This window comes from Manacus vitellinus, unplaced genomic scaffold (genome assembly GCF_001715985.3).
Source record: "Manacus vitellinus isolate BGI_N305 unplaced genomic scaffold, ASM171598v3 scaffold_16_pilon, whole genome shotgun sequence".
In the NCBI taxonomy this organism is placed as follows: Eukaryota; Metazoa; Chordata; class Aves; order Passeriformes; family Pipridae; genus Manacus; species Manacus vitellinus.
The window spans coordinates 3,572,057-3,589,604 of NW_021939189.1; the positions used below are offsets into that span (position 1 = coordinate 3,572,057).

Genomic DNA, 17,548 nt, shown 5'->3' on the forward strand with positions numbered 1-17,548 from the left:
GCCCATTTTAAAGTTTCAAACATATAAACACTAAACCCCTTGTGAAATTAAGACAATGGATGAACTAAAGCAACCTATAGTTTATTTATATTTGTTAATTTAACAGATGCCCAGAGCAATGGCTGAATGATTGTGTGTTATATGTGCAGCCTGGTTTCGAGCTGTTAATTGCTAAGAGTATAATTACTAATTGCAATGGGAAATGAGAAACCCACATCATAACTTGATAGGTTTTTTGTCCTGTTTTGTTCTCCTCCAACAGCATGGGGATGAGCCACGATGATGACCACCAGCCCTGTGCAGGGAGGTCCCACATTATGTCTGGAGAGTGGGTGAAGGGCAGGAACCCCAGTGACCTTTCCTGGTCTTCGTGCAGCCGTGACGACCTGGAAAACTTCCTAAAGTAAGGATTGTGCTGAGGATCAAAGATCCTGCAAGGCAAAAATGCAATATGTTATTTGAAAGTGAAAGTATAAATGATTTCCCTTCAAAAAAAAGCATGTGTGCATGTGTCATTAGGGTATGCAGGTTGGATTCTGTCTCCACTACAGTCACCCCTTTGAAACTGAGGATTGTAGAGAGGCAGAAGAATTATGTGCTGATAATTTCTTAAATATAATTCCAGACCACCTTCATTTTACAAAAACTGCCCTTTATGTTTGCAGTGACAGAAATCTGTGTGTATGTAGCCTGCAGAAATCTCTGCTGCAACTTTTTGCTGTGACTTTTACTGCCTATCTTGTTATTAAATAGCTTTTATTTTATTTTTTATTTTACCTGGAGGTAATTCTGATATGTTTTCTCACTCTTCAGTGAGTGTTGGTCTAAAATGGTCCACTATAAACTTATTTTCCACTGTTTCAGCTCATCATATTCAACAATTCAGGAAGGACTTCTGTCCTGATACTTGTTAACTCTCATGTACACTGGAATTGTCTGAACTCTGTGACTGGGCTCTTAAACCTACAGTGCAGCTCTCTGACAAACAGTTCCTGGCACAGTGGCCAGTGCTTTTGTTGCTAAGAATGGGTTCAGCATGGAAAATTTCCCACTCTGGGCGTTAGAGGTGGCAAAGAAAGGAAAATGATGAAAGAAAATGGGATATCTACTGTTACATTAAAGGCATGAAGTTGAAAAAGAAGTTGCATCTGAACTCACCTGGTTGCATCTGGTCCCTGAGATGGGAGAGATGACAGTGATATTCTAATTTGTAAAAGATTGTTGTGAAGGCAAAGAGAAAAATCTTTCCTTTATGCCTGTGATGAATAAGAAAAGAAGTCAAGGACTCAAAATTCAGCTGGGGGGATTCAGGTGAGACGTGACAGAAGACTTTCTTGCTGTCACTGTAAGGCTTGTGAAGCTTTGGGCTGGATAACCTGAGGGCAGAACTGAGTCTCCATGAGATTTCTAGGAACAGTTTAGATGAATGTTTAACCCAAAATGTTGTGAATGTAGTCTGTTCTGCCTCGGGGTTTGTGGACAAGAGTGAGTTCCCAAGGACCTTTTTCAATTATTTAGAAGCTTCCAGATATATAGTGGGAAAAATCTCCACTGTTCCATCAGATTAAAGAGAGGACAGCAGCTTCTCTGCAGCAGGGATCTAACACTGCAGTTCAGAGGTGTTTTCCCTTAAAAGGCTCTGTAATTCCTGCCCTCCCAGGTCCAAGGTGAGCACGTGTTTGCTGGTGACAGACCCCCGGAGCCAGTTCTCCGTGCGGCTCCCTCACAAGCTGCCGGGGATGCACTACAGCGCAGACGAGCAGTGCCAGATCCTCTTCGGGACCAACGCCACCTTCTGCAAGAACATGGAGGTAAGAGCCCGTGGGCTGGGCCTGGAAACAAGGTGGGAAGTGGAAATAAAGCTGTCAGGCACCGAGGGAGAAAAGAGGTCTGTGCTTTCCTCAGCTCTGCTTAGCGGGAGTTGCGGCGTGTTCAGCGCTGCTGAGAGAAAATCAAACCCCCGCTGACCTCCCTGTCAGCAGCACATTCAGAGACACTTCTCCTCTTTTCCCCACACTGCCCTTGTTAATCTCCTAAAGCAGACCCAGAAAAGCTGGTGTTTGCACTTTGTTCCCTCCTGACACTGTTTTGCTGAAATACTCAGCAGAGATTGTTTTCCTGGAAGTTCAGCTGAGGTGAAAGCCTCTCCTCACAAGAGTGCTTGGCTCCTTTCACAGAGTCAGCTTAGATGACTGTCTGGATCTTTCCGTAGACTTCACCTTCAGACCACTGCAGTGCTCTTAGGAGCTGACTCTTAACTCTGTGCTGAGAAAATATTAATATCTGCTTGTTAGATGAGGCCATTTAGAATTTTGTGCAGAATCCTGTGTGTTTTCTAAGCAACATGATGTTTAATCAGGATTTGGGTGCAGCGTGGCTCATATCACATGGTTGGTTGGCAAAACGGAAACACTGCTTGTTGGTGTCTCTGGAAGTAGGTTGTATTTGAGATGAGGCTGTGTGACATGTCCTCTGGAATTTAGACAGCTAAACTTTTCCTAAGGTCTTTTTATTCTGAGCATATCTTACCTGCATCCCACTTTAGGCAGGGACTGGGGATGAGCTTACTTCCAGTGTGGCCTTGAAGATACCCAGAGGAAAGTCATGTAGCACCGTGTTGGGTCACCAACATCCCCTCCTTTACAGACAGGCAAGAAGCAGCCAAGTTTCTTGCTGTTTTTAACTGGCCATTTGTCTTCTTCAGTTGTCCCTCATTCCCACTCTGAACAAGTCTGGGATCTTAGATCAGTGTTAGGAAATAAAATAATAATCGCCGATAACTGGGGGTTTCTAAGTGCCAAATTACTAAAACTGTTGAACACATGCAAGTCCTGGGAACGTGCTCTTAGTTTCACATTAGCTGTTTTATTTATTTTGGATTTGGAAACTAGCTAATATAAAACAATAAGAAAAGAATCTGGATAGGCTGTATTTCCCAGCTCCATCAAGAAAACGCAGACCACCAGGACTACTGTACTGGAAGGAAAGTGGTGTAGGTCTGTGGAGAAAACCCCAGATCTCCCCAGCATGACTCAAGTTCTTCCACTTGTGTGGGTGTCACCCAGCTTGACTGCTGTTGGAAGAGATATTTGCTATTTCCCTTCTTGGGATGAAAAAACATTCTGTTTCTGGATATTCCAGTGCCTAATGAGAATGTCAGCCCACTGGTAGGTGGTCAGCCTTTCTCACACACAAATTGCATGTCCAGTCTGGAATTGCTTCAGGGACATGTTGTTTGCCAGAATAAGGTGCCAAGAGGCACAGTTCTGTAAGATACAGACAGCAGGTGTTTGTGCCTCCTAAGATTTTTCACCAGTCTTATTATTTGACACCTTTAGAACACAATGAAAACTGTGCTCTTTTGCTTCATCACTCTCTTTAGTGTCTCCCCAAGAAAGGCATATTTTGTGAGGACTTCAGTACTTTCTCATGAAAAGCCTTGTAGAAGTTCAGCAGATTAAAACCAATTTGCAGTCATTTAGAATTATTTCTGTTGCAGATGTGCATTGAAAGTGAGCATTCACCCTGTGAAGCCTTGGATCAGTCATGTCACGTGCCATTCATTTAAGTAAATATTTGCATCCTGTTACGCTGCTCTGAATTGGCTTTTGAAGGCAATGAAAGGAAATTCTTTAGAGGAAATGATCACTTTTGATTTTTAAACCTCTCAAGTTTGTGTTCTTTTCACCTCTGTGTTTCTCAGGCCTCATCTGCACAGTGCTTGTATCATAAGTCTCAAAGCTGTCTACAAAAATATGAACCAAAAAAAAAATTGGCACTGGTCACTGGCATTAGCTGTAGAAATTACTGGCAAATACAGCTGTCTCCTCTTCTAGCCAATGGTAATGTGGTATTTTTAATTCAATAAAGTATTAAAAAAATCCAAATGTAAAAGCAATAAACATTTGACAGTAAATATTTGTTACAGAAAGGAAATAAACTTCAGGAAATGAGCCTGCTCAATCTTTTTATGATTACATGTGTCTACTGACTATTTTCTTATATAATAAAGAGCTACATTACTATATTTCTTTGGAGATAGTTGAGCTCCATAATTATGTCAGGCAAACTAGAGGCCCTGTGTTCAAAAATGCCATGCACTTTGGTTTAGAGCAAATTTCAGAGATTAGATGATTCCAAAATTTCAACAAACTGCAGAGGCTTTCTGTGCAGTAAAGAGTCTCCTTTAAAGGCATCAAAGCCCAAATTTTTGAAGGAATGTAACCTCCTTTGCCTTCACAGAGAGTCAGGTGCCTGAATGCTTGGCAGCTCCTGGACCTCCGACACCGCTCCAACCAGATAGTTAATCTGTGAATATTCACCCTCATCTGAATATTTGGGATTGCATCCCCAAAATTCTTCTTCCATTTTGTTTTTAATGATAACTCAGATGCCCTACCACAAAACTGTAGCTCTCAGAAAATGCTCAGTTTGCCAGACGAGCCGTCCTGCAGCTGTTCTGCTCCGAATGTGCAGAACAGAGATCAAAATGTCTGAGGAAGGCTCAGCTTTACATACACTGAACCTCCTGACAGTCCTGCTTCCTTTGCTTGGACACTGCATCTACATTTTAATGCACTAAAATTTTAAAAAATGAACTAATTAGCAGAGTGAGTGTGTGATAGTCAGAGGATTCGTAGCCTCTTGTAATCTGTGACCTCCAAGGTGTGTAATTTAGGATCTGGTTCTGTAACATCAGTGGTTAGGTCAGATTTACTAGTGCATGTCACCTTTTTGAGGAGCTGTGAATCAAGCTTTTAGGCTGGATGTTTGTAAGGCAGGGAACAATCAATTTTTCAATTTTTATTTATTTGAGAAGCACTGTTTCTGTTATTACACAGTATGAATAATAAATGGCAAGATAACCTGCCAGGCCCTTGAGGGAAGACAAGTCCCTTTGGGTGTGTGCTCTGCCTGTAGTTTAATTGGTTTGAGATGAATCCAGGTGCCTGGTTTTGGATTAACTTTACCCTGAGTATTGCATGGATAAGTCCTTACCCACCATCAGGAAATTATACAGAGGAAATTCTTCCCTGTGAGGGTGATGAGGCCCTGGCACAGGTTGCCCAGAGAAGCTGTGGTTGCCCCATCCCTGGAGGTGTCCAAGGCCAGATTGGATGGGGCTTGGAGCAACCTGGAGGGGGATTGGAACAAGATGATCTTTAAAGTTCCTTTCAACCCAAACCATTCTGTGATTCTGTGATTTCACATATCATAATAAATCTCTCAAGACCCTTCAGTAGTTCCCCCTTCATATCTAAGTTACAGTTTTCTCCAGTGCTTTCTCATGGTGCTTCCTGTTAATCTTTCCCATTGTAAATGTCAGGCATTATCTGATCCATGTAAATACTTATCTGTCAGGATTTAGAAATGTGCTTCTGCCATGCCAGGCATGCTGCCTGTTTCCAGCCATGCCCCTTGCAGTGCCAGGAGAGCTTTGGCCCACCCAAGAGGTTGCACAGTGATCTTTATTTTGAGGGAGACAAGTTGCTTTTAGCAGGAATTAAATAGATGACTGTGTCATTCTCAAGCTCTGAGCAACACCAGGATAATTGTGGAAAAAGCTCAGCAAGAATGCACCTTTGACACTACAAAGTGCATTATCAGTGCCCCCCAAACTCCAAGATCTTTGGGGATTTTGGCTGCTAAACCTTGACATGAGTCCAGGGCTAACATGGAAGCAGTTGTGCAAATTACGGGCAATTCAACCTGTCTGACCTCTGTCCTTCAGCTCCACACTGTGCTATGAATCAACTATTGTGAATTCATTTGACCACTGTGAAAGAGGAAACAGAAAGTTCAACCCCAGCCAGGCAATGGAGGCTCTGCAGGGAGCAGCAGTTAACTCTTTGCTTCCCTGGATTTATTCCGAGAGGAAGAGCAGGGGTGGTTTATACCGAATCTCTCACAGAGCAGAGATGTTTCTCCACCAGAAATGCATCAAAACACCTTCATAACCTCCACTAGAAATGCATCAGAACACCTTCATAACCTCCACCAGAAATGCATCAAAACACCTTCATAACCTCCACCAGAAATGCATCAAAATACCTTCCCAACCTGCACCAGAAATGCATCAGAACACAACCATAAACTCACATGAAAAGATACCACGTGTTTAATCACTAATTTTCAGACTGGCACACCCACCAACAGAGGCTTTTGCACTGAAATCCTATTGATGGGGAAAAACCAGGGATTTCTGTCTCTTCTATCCCGTGTTTGGCTTTTTGTTTCATAAGCCTTTTGGCTTATTTATTATTAACACATTTTTGCGGGTTTTTACATAACCCATATCTGTGTTTTGTTTTGAGTCAGAACTGGGCTCGGGCTGAAGTGGCTCACGGGAAGAGATCAGAATTGCTCCAAAGAGGTTTTTTTCTGAGCAGGGACACTGTCAGCTCGGATGTAACTGGGAACGAGAATTTTGACATGACACTGCTTTTAGAAAAATTAAACCAGCTTAGAATTGGCTCTACTGTTTTTTCTTAAGTTCAAGTTGTTTTATAACAGTTGTAAGCATTTCCCAGTATCTACAAGCTACAGAACAGGGGGGCAAAGCTGATTCCAAGCCAGAGGAGACTGACTGGGTTTCTGGGCTAATATGGAAAAGGAGATGAACTAAAAAACAAAGTAAAGAAAGAGCAGCAATTGTGATGATCAGATGGATTTTATGTGCCCCTTCAGTTTTCATATTTGAGGGTGGGGTGGTGAATATATTTAGCAATTGTGGGTCTCTCTGTGGTCTTGATCTTGCAGAGGGACTGGTGGGGTGGACCCTTGGACTCCGTGCCTGGGAATCAATGGGCCTCTGTCTGCCTTTTCTCTGCAAGATGCCAAGGATGATACTGAGCCCTGTTATTTAGTAATGTATAGAATATTTACAGGAACATGGTAATTAGATTGAAAACTGATTTATCCTGAAAATAATATGTTGCATTGTCATTTTCTGTACAACCAGGGACTTTGTCTACATAATAATACTTATAAATCTGGAAGAGGATGGGTTGGGTTTTCTTGAGCCTGGCAATTCTAAAAAAAATGAGAGTTTTTTGAGAAGTAAAGGTAACAATTTGCTTAATTGCCATAGTATAGTTTATAGTTTTCCTCATGTAGGTTGTTAGAATTCAGACTATTTTCATGTTGCCTGTCTCTGTGAAACCAAAGTGTCCTATTTCACTGCTCCTGTATGTTGCAAAAAGACGTTTTTCTCTTTATTTTCAGTGGAAATACTTTTTATTTAAGAGAGAGAAAGAACAAGAGAGAAGCAGAGTTCCTGCCTGGGCAGCACAGCCCAGTTTACAATTATTGGAATGCTTCAGAAATTTTTGTACGTGTTTCAGTTTGGAAGGTGGTCAAAACACATTCTGGTGCAGTGGTTTAAAGGAAAATAAAAAGAGAGAGGGGAACCAAAATAAAATTATAAAAATACAACGTGGAAATTTAAGAATATAAACATAATAAACTTTTAACAATAATAGAGAGAGCTTATTAAGAATTAAACACTTGAGCTTGGCAATCTTACACTTCTTACTAAGAGACAAGGGGAGGGAGAATTAGTGTAGCCTTGTGATGTGGCATCTACAGCTAAAGTTTGAACTTAACAAAATTAGCCAAAATACTATTGAGTATCAGCCTGAAAATAGTGTATAACAAGCTTGAAGGGCATTGGCCTTCTGGGAACTTCCCATCTGCAAAACACTTCAAGAGAAAACTCCCATAATCTTCACAACCACATCTCAACAGTGTGTGTACATATCTATATTTATTTTACTGTCCCTTTCTTCTCTTTTCCCATGGCCAAGAAACAGAACCCATGATTTCATTCTTCTAATTTCCTTTTTTTTTGTTGTTGTTTAGCTTGGGTTTTGTTGTTTGTTTTTTTTTTTTAATGGACAACTTTACCTGTTGTTCAAAAAAATTCAGTACTTTGCATCTCCTGCAGTCAGGTGTTCAGGCCTGGGGAGTTCACTGGGAGCTGTTGGGTGAACGTTGCTCTCAGTGAAGGCAGCACAGGATGGATGTTGCAAAGTCAGAATTTTTTAGGCTTTAAAGTTGCAAACACAACATTAGAGGGGAGTGATCAGGCTGATGATGAAACCTGCCCGAAGCTCCTGCTCTCCTTCACCACGGGCAGATCTTCTCCTGAGCCAAATTACACAGGAGTGACTCTGTTCCAGTGCCTTGTTCCACATGTGTCCACTTCTTCCAGGTTTGACCATGGAAAGATACTTCCATGATTTCTTCAGCTGGTGTCACGTGGACGTGTTGTGTTCTCTCACTTAAGATGCTGAAAACTGGGCTCAGCAAAGCTGAGAGTTGTGTGCTGGTGGAAAAGTGGATAAGACCTCTCTTTTTCTTGTGGAATTTCTGCATGTCTGGGAATGCCATACCCCCCCTGTAGCTGGTGTCAGGGGTGCCCTAAAGGCACTGGGTATTTAGCATAAGCTGTTTTGCCATGCAGTTAGTTTGTGGTCTCATTAATGCTGTCTTTCCAATCTCTTTTGACTCTTAACTTAATTCCAGATACATAAAAAAATCAAATGGAACAGGTGCTTTGCAGAGAAATACTTTAGACACTGGAGAAGGCTTTTAGTTTGCCATGAGAGCACCAGAAATTGCTAAAACTGGAGACTCTCTTTTCCTGTTTCATTGTTTGCTTCCCAAAGTATGGTTTTTTTTAAAAAAGTTGTTTCTACTGCCTTGTACCTTCCTGGCAGTTTGGGAGTTTCCCACTGCTTGTCTGGCAGGATCCTTTCATGTTTCTTGAACTCCTGGTGTCCAGCTTCATCACCAGCCCTTCACATCTGCACTTCTGTGCAGTGTCCCTGCAAATTGTCACGTTTCCTTTCATTCTGATGCCTGTTAAGGAGTTTTAATCATGGCCTATCTTATGTTTTAACTGTAGGTTAGAAAAACCCTTGGTATCACTGCATATAGGTAAGGGTGTGTTTTATAGAATGGATATTGTCACCGAGGTCAGAGGATCAAACCCCGTGTGACACCCTCTGTGTTTGCTGGGTTCACACAGTTTTGTTTGCTCTGATACAGAACATTAACAAATCTGGGAAATGAGTATGTTGAATTTTTGTCCTGTTCTGCAAGGAAAGGAGCAGCACAGGAAAGCAGTTATCTCTCAAGGACCATTTCCTTAGAGTTCTTTAACTGTCAAGGGCCATTTCCACAAGAGTTCAAACAATCCTTGGGGTTCTGAACACTTGTGTCTGATGTTGGTGACTTCCCACTCACGCAAGGGTTCATGAAGAGGCTGCTCATTGAGTTACTGGAATCACACTGGTGATAAAACTGATATGAAGGGGAATCAGCTCTAAATGTGTTGGCTCTAAGCAGGCAAGTTGTTGGTCCTGTTCATCTCTGAAGCGTAATGTGCACGTGAGTTTCTGTAAGTTCTGAAGAAACAGGATGATCATCATGTAGTTAAAATAGGGAAATGTTCTTTAAGAAACCTTTTCTAGGGCATCTAAGGAGATCATGATTATTATAATAAGAGCTGAGGTGCTTTCTCTCCGGCAGTAAAGAGATTGATTCTTCTTTCTCATTAATGAATATAATCACACATTTGTGGGATTGTTGTCCAGTTTTGTTAAAATGAAACGTTTGTGGATATCAACTGCTGCCTGAATATTCTTGTATGGTGACTCTTCCTCAAACCTTCCCCTGACTTTTGGATCAGGTCTGTAATTTGGACAGATGTTTCCTTTATTGGACCTACCACTTGTTCCTTGGAATATCAGCAAAGGTCAGCAGCTTGGCCACTGTCACATGGATCCAAGTTTCTCAGTTATCTTGTCTGGGACAGCAGGTGGCTCCTTTTCAAAAGTGCCTTCCAATTTTACAGGGTTCCAGTTTGGAACACTTTTCATCTTGTTTTCAACAGCAAGAAGCTCCATCAAACAAAAGTGTTTGGCTCCCTTGTGATCCCTTGTAGGTTGTGGGTTATTTGTGCACCCAAAATTGAAGAAAGTGGTGGTGTAGAAATTGGGAGTATTGTTTTTGTCACCTTGTTGTGTAAAGAATTCCTCCTCAGAAATGGGCTGTGAGGCTTCAGGAATATTTTCATAGTGTTTTGAACAGGAAAGGGAGAGTAAATTGTGTGTTTATTGGACCTGATAGGTGTTAATTAGGATTCTGTTTATGAGCACATTTTCTCTCAAGGTGAGCCAAAACCTTGGTGAAATAAAGGAGTCCTGATACTTCATTGGAAGCCTGTTTCTAGCCATGCCTGTGTATTATGTGGTCTGCTTCTCCTCTTCCTTAAAGATATTTGCTCTTCCTAAGTCCTTATTCATAATCCCCTCATTTTGACAGCAAAATTGATTTCATGGTGGTTTAATTCTGCTGTTAGAAATAAGAGGTTCCTCTCTCCAGTGGACAACAGGAACAAATTCATCCTCTGGAGAAATAAGTGTTTCTGGTTTTTGCATGAAAACAAGGTGAAGGAGTGAATGTGTAGGGAATGAATAAACTTCTGTAGAGTTGTTCCATGGTGGGAAGGACATCTTTATTCATTGGATTCCCTTTCTGCTGTGGAGGTTTGGGAGCTCCCCTTTCTTGTGGCTCAATAACCTGAGGCTTTGAGGTGAGGAAGCATCGTGGGCCTTGTGAGGTCCTGGGGCAGCATCACACAGATTTTGGCAGTGGTGGTGATGCAATCGCTGGGAAAGAGGCAGACTCGAGACTTACTGCCAGTGGGCAAAGAGCTGGCTGGATTAATTCTGGCTTCTGCTCGTTTCCAGCTGCAGCACTGAGCTAAGGAACCCAAAATAGATCCCTCCCCTAGAGCCGGGTGAGCCCCGCGCGCTGCGTGTCCGCGCTGGCACACGTGGGATGGAGTCACAGGGAAGGCAAACAGCCTCTTCAGAAATGACCTGTCTGGGGAAAAAGTATGGAAAGCTGTGAAAGGTGGGCAGGCCCAGAGCCAGACATGTTCCTGGGAGGATCCCAGGAGTTGTCTCTGGATTTACCCTGGATTTAGCTGGAGCAGGCAGTGGGAGCTGGTAGCTGTGACACTGAGCAGAGGAACATTTAATCCCTTTCTGTTCCTCATCTTTCCACCTGTAACAGAAGGATAGAACTTCCTTTATCTCCAAGCTCCCAGGAGTCTGTTTAGATTGCAAGTTCTTTGAGGAAGAGAAAACACCTGGCACAGGCAGGCCCCTTTGTCAAATAGATGCCATTGTCACCCCTGTAATTGGAAAGTCATTCATCTACCCAGCAGATCTCTCCCAGCTTGGGAGTTTCCAGATCATGACCTCCCTCAGGACTGGTTTTTAACAGCTGTGCAGACAAGCTTTCCTATCTCCCAGGAGTTTCTGAGAGACCTTCCTAAAAATTTCATTTTATTTCAATTTCTAAATTTTATTTTCTCTCTGTATAAAATTCCTGAAGGGTTCGGTTGAAAAAGCATTTCATTTTATTTTGAACAAGTAATTTTAAATTTTTATTGAAATACTACTTTTCAGCAGCCATCTCGCTTTTTTTAAAAAATTTTATTTTGCTCTTGGAAATATTTCAGACTGGGAGCTGATCCAAAGATGACCTTTCCCCACAGACAGATTCAACAAATCAATATTTTTCCAGTGCAAAATATCTATCATTGGAAAATCCTCACTGGCACTTTTTGAATGCTTTGCAGGCAGAGGCCTGCCATCTGAAAGCTGCTTGCTGAGTATAGAATTAGCAGTAATGCAGTCCTTTTGATGGCTTCTTCTGTATCAGTGTAAGCTCTGAACTGCCACTCACATACAACAACTTCCTTTCAAGTCCTGCCATTTCTCCCTTGGATATTTCCCCACAAAGTTGGCTGTTTAACCATTAAAAAGTCACTCACTGCGACTGGTTCCCTGTAGCTCTGTTTAATGGGGAGTTTTGTTTGGGTTTCTATTGTAGCCGAGGAGGATACACGATCTCTTTTGAAATGAGCTATTAACATGATAAAACATCTTGGGAACACACAATAGCAGAGCTGATGGTTTAATCTTTGCTGGGGTATCTGAGAGCTCCATTAAATGCAGGGGACTGCACTAACGAGGGCTGAAGCTTTGTAGTGGTGTGGCACCAGAACACAGAGCTTTTTCTGTAACTGTTTCCTGAAATATGCTTTGCATTTAGGATTCTGAATCAAACATAGGGATGCTATAAAAATCCAATGTTTTCCATACCTCGAAGATGGGAAGTTTCAGAAAGGTTGATGTTGCTGAGAGAGATGATTCCTTTTTTCCTCTATAATTCTGTGTGTGTATACATATATATATGTATATATATATAAGCACAGGCACACATATATATTTGTATATACACAAATACACACATGTGTGTGAATATTTGCACCCTCTGTATCCATAGTCTGGGCCCAGTCCTGGAGTTCTGCGGGTACAGACACACTTTTTGGGTTAGTCTCTGCCCATTGCATCCCCACATCATGGCTCATACCTGGGAAATGTTAGCTGGCTTTAGCACCTTCCACGTTCTCGTGGGCTCTGGAGGAGTTCTGCATGCTAACTAAAACTGTACAAAAAGCTGCTTTGTTTTTATGACTTTTGTTTCCATCACCACCTCCTTCTACATCAAAGAGGGGAATTTAACCCTAATTTACACACAGTTTGTGATCCAGGGGCTTGAAGCTGAAGCTTAACAAACACTAGCCTTGCCTAATGCACAGCTCTTTAGCAATGGTGCTCATATGTGTCCAGGACAACTTCTTTAGGGATGTAGGGAATTCCATTACATCTTCAGCCAGGGTGTCTTTCTGAGAGAAAACAGAAGCAGAGGGTTTCCTTCTGGGGGCAGGATTTTTGTCTGGATCATTCAAGAGACCAGGCTGGAGTGTGTCTCCTCACATTCTGCTCTGATGCTTTGTGATTTTATGAAAGAGAGGAACTGAAGCTTGGAAAAGTGGAAATACTTGCTGCCTGCATCCTTGATCTCCAAAGCTTCCCATCATTTTACACACCAATATTCCCCAGCCACCATTTGGGAGGAGACCTTGCTGGTGGTGCTTTCACACTGTGGTTTGTTGTCCAGATTAGTGTTCTTTCTGTAGAACTTTTGGGCAGTAATTGATGTACTTTTGGATTTTAGTCCTCTCCAGAAGGCAGGGTTCTCCAGAATCTGAGATTTCTGGTGTGGAACAAAGGATTTCTCAGTAAGCTGTGAAATCTCTGCCCTGTCAATGTTTCTGCCTGGCTGTACCTATCCATAAAACTGTGTGATGTCCTTATGGCTAATTGGTGCTTAAGTGGTGCTTTCAGAGCTGTGGGTAAACCACTAATTAGTCACACTCATTTAGTCAAAATTACTAACGCCTGATATTTTCCCATATGCTCTATTAGTTCAGGGAAAATGTCTTGGAAATTCATTGGTTTAGGCTTCCCTGGTGTATTTGCTGGTTTTTGTTTGTGTGACGATGACTTTCTGTGTTGTGGTTAATACAGATGTCACTGAATTGTGCCGTCTGCTTCCAGATTTTGGGTTTAAATAGTGCAAAATCCTCTTTCCAGAAAGAAATGTGGAAATAAATCAGGATGCAGATACTGCTGGGATAACTGTTTTGTTTCAGTATGTTCTACATCATCACTGGAACTGGGATTTATCTCGTCTGCACCCTCTCTTGTACTGATCTATTTTATATAGACATGATCAGTTTTATATATACATACCAACATGCCTGTACACAAAACACACACATGCCCCCACAGTCTCTTACATTACACTGGGAAAGAACCATAAGGTTGAAGTGTGTTGACTCAACTATTTAATGAGGTGCAATAAATCTTGACAAGACCAGCTGGCACTGGAGTCAGGCTTCTCATCTTTTTACCATTACGTTGAAATGTGAACAATAGTGGAAAGAAATGTAACTCTTCTTTTTCTTTTTATTTTTTTTCTTTATTTTTTTTTGATACTCAGCTATGTAGCACTGTACTGAAATCATCCACTTCCATGGAATGCAAAGCACGGTGGATGCTGTGGAAAATGTTAACGATGCAAAGGCCCCTTTTGCTGGTTCTTTTTCTCAAATTCTGAGAACGTGTTGATCTGGCAGATCACAGAGCTGTGGTCAGCACTGACATCCCTGCACACATTCTGGCTCCTCCTCTGCTGCACAGCACACCATGACATCCTTTCCTCTTTCTCATTGCCCCTTCCCCCAAGGTGCAGCACCACCCAGGTGCAGCAGGGCTGGCTGTGTTACTTGAGTATCTTCTTTAAAAAATAGGACTAATTAAGCATCTTGGACATCTAAGCACGTGGCGTGGTTCCAAGGCACCCATTTTGGCCTCTTTTAAGGAACCAGATTTATTCCTGTGAAAAGAAATCTGTTTGAAAAACACACTCCTTGTTTTGGGTAGGTTCCTGTCAGTGGCATCCATCAAACTCTTTCATGTTTCCAGCCCCACCACTTAATGCCAATTGAGCCTTAAAAAATAATTGCCCCCTAACCAACTGGATGCCTCTGGATTCACTTGAGAAAGTCTGCCTGAGCTTTGAAGTGTATCCCATAACAATAGCTGACATCTCCAGAAGGAATAACTGCCCCCCCTTGCTTTGTCATTGCAGCATTTGATGTGTGCTGGGCTCTGGTGCCTGGTGGAAGGAGATACCTCCTGTAAAACCAAGTTGGACCCCCCTCTGGATGGCACCGAGTGTGGCGCAGACAAGGTAATCAAACTGCTCAGCAGCACTTCTTGCTTTCCAGCATTGGGAATAATGTTTCCAAGATGTTCTGGATTTACCATAAACCTGTATTTTTGACTGATTCTGTTACAGAAACTGCTCAATTAACAGCTGGATTGGGTTAAGTCTTCCTGATTTTATATTTAAGTGTATTTCAGTAGCTTCTGGAGGCTTCAGTGGGGAAGTTGTTGTGGTCAGGGCACTCCACAGACTGCAGGAGAAGCCCAGGGCTCGCTGCTGAGGGCACTCCCTGCTGTCACCTCTGCTCAGTGCTGCTGGTGGGGTTTCCTCAGTGAGGTGTTTTTCAGTGTGAGCTGAGCTAGTTGTGTTCTGGGCTGTATTTGAGGTAGAAAGTGTGCAGAGCATTTGGGGAGTGGAGGAAGATGGGGAAAGAAAAAGAGGCTACTTAAAAACTTTATAGTTTCTAATAGTAGCTCAAAGTGTTTGAGCTCAAATTCAGTGATGTTCCCTTATTTCAGAGGTATAATTTGCTGTATATATTTTGGAACTTGACTGATTTGGTAACTGCCACCCACCACTTAACTGGTTTTGGACTCTAATATTTTTTGTATATTGTATGGTTGGGGAGGTAAGAAGGGGTAAAATTAAAAAGGCTGTTGCTGAAATCAAAGGTTAAAGAACTTTGCTTGCAAATAAACAATGAAAAGAAAAGCTGGGCCCTGGAAAGCGTGACGAGGAAACTGAGACAAAAGGTTTTTAGATCTGAGTTTTTGTAGCTACAGAAGTCCTGGTGACTCTCTTAGCAGTATCACATCCTGGACAGGCCAAGTTTGCTACTTGGTCAGGAGCCAGCCACCTATTAGAATCAAAGAGGTTTGGGGCTTTAGCCAAGTTAGGTCCAAAATACTTCAATTATTTTGTACATCCTGGGAATAGTGCTGATGAAGGCATTGCTTTGGGGGATGATTTCTTGGACTGGGTTTCTATGAATAGTGGGGCTTTAAGTCTTAACACTTAGATAATAATCTGCTTTATAAAGCAAGGGGCTCAATTCTGTGATTATTTTTTTTAATGACAGAACTGCCTTCAGGGGTTTGTTGAGAGTGACACTTAAAATTTCTGTGTTTCACCTCCTCCCTTTCTCCTTCTCCCACCTCCCTCTCACCTTGAACCTCTAGAAACTTAAACACGGGCTTGTCGTAACCCCTCAGACGCCCTCTGAAGTCCGCCTGAGCGGGAATGTTTGCAGGATGGGGGCTCCTTTGCAGGCTGTGCTAACACAGTTCCATTGCAGTGGTGCCGAGCTGGGGAGTGTGTCAGTAAAACCCCCATCCCTGAGCACGTGGATGGGGACTGGAGCGTGTGGAGCCAGTGGAGCATGTGCAGCCGGACCTGCGGCACCGGAGTGCGCTTCCGGCAGAGGAAATGCGACAACCCCCCGTAAGTCTCCGCTTCCTCAGGGTTCTTTCCACGTGTAGCACTTGGACAGTCCTTGCTGCAGGAGTGCAGGGAGGGAACAGGCAGCAGAGCTGTGCAAAGGCCCTGATTTCTCCTCCGCGAGCAGCAAAACCCAGGTCAGAGTCCTGGAGCGGCCTGGAGTGAAGTGGGTTTTGTGGAGGCGGCTCGAAGGGTCACCGCTGGAAGTGGCCCCATTGCAGCGTTTCAAACATAGATAAAATTGAATTGAAAACATGTAGTTTGGCAGAAAAAGTGGTGCTGTGTTTGCTCTCCAGCACTGCAGTGAATGGGGGGAGGCTGATCTGGATCTGCAGACCAAACTGAGCCGATGTCTTGAGAGATGAGCTTTGCAGGGAGTGCTGGCTCTGGGCTTGGGAAGCAGAAGAGTGGCTGACACTGGTCATCTCAGTGTCCCAGAGCTGTGTTTGTAAAGCACCTTGAGTTATTCTGTATGTCAGGAAGTGCTGCATAAGAAAAGGGAAGTTTTCATACACACAGAGTGCCATGGGTGCTGTTTAGCTCTTGAACAGTGACTACAAATAATCCTGTGCTCTCTACTTGGCTTTTTTCTAATTCAGGAGAAAATGGAAGTGTTGTTATCTCCTATGTGTTGTCCTTCATCCCTCAGGTCAGCTGAGGCCCATCTGGAAGTCTCTTTCTCATATGGGAGGCCTGAACAGGTTACCATGGTGCCATTTAACTGCCCACCCTGTCTGTGTGCATTATAATTTCTCCCAGTCTTGAGAGCAGCCCTCCAAGCACTGTACCTCTAATTTTGTTCAGATTTTAAGTTTTTCTCCACAGAAAAATCACAGGAAGCTTTGCTTTTTAAATTGGGGCTGAAATTCTGGCTCACAACACAGTCCCTTTGAAGGCATGCCTGGATGATGGATAGGCTCACACTGGCTGCTGTTGACCTGTATTCATGTGAAAGGGATATTTTTGTTTATTCCTCTCCTTATATAACACTGAGCTGCAGTTGAATGTCTGTAATGTCCAGGTTTGATTTTTACCAGCTGATTTTCCTGAACAAGGATCTGAACTGGTTCCTTTGCTGTCAGCTACAGTGCTGACCAAACCTTAATCCATTCATCATCGTTCCTTCAATCACAGGAAATGCTCCCTCCAGCACTGCACACTGATTTTAAAATTCTCTTGCTCATATACATTCTTGGCTGGGGATACACACGTGATCTTTTGCTTCAGATTCCTGGCATCAGCCCACTCCTGCAGCTGGTTTATTCACTGTCCAAAAACATTGGCTAAGGGATTTATCTTTTATTTTATATATATTTGGTCTTGGGATATTTTTTTTTAACAGGAATCTTTACTCCTGCCAGCTGACTCTTGAGCCTGTGGGACTATCAGTATTTTTCAACCAGTTGCTTCACTGTTTGATTTGGTTTTTCCTCTCAGTAATTTCTTTGAGCAT

General features: G+C 42.7%; 1 protein-coding gene across 1 annotated transcript in view; it reads left to right on the forward strand.

Moving 5' to 3' along the window:
• Window positions 1–17,548, forward strand: part of ADAMTS17 (ADAM metallopeptidase with thrombospondin type 1 motif 17) — a 151,300-nt gene that overhangs the window by 67,375 nt on the left and 66,377 nt on the right. The window contains exons 7-10 of the mRNA XM_008934441.2: window positions 263–403; window positions 1,661–1,811; window positions 14,581–14,682; window positions 15,953–16,098. Coding sequence (XP_008932689.2) covers window positions 263–403; window positions 1,661–1,811; window positions 14,581–14,682; window positions 15,953–16,098 — 540 coding nt within the window. The remainder of the gene's footprint in view (window positions 1–262; window positions 404–1,660; window positions 1,812–14,580; window positions 14,683–15,952; window positions 16,099–17,548) is intronic.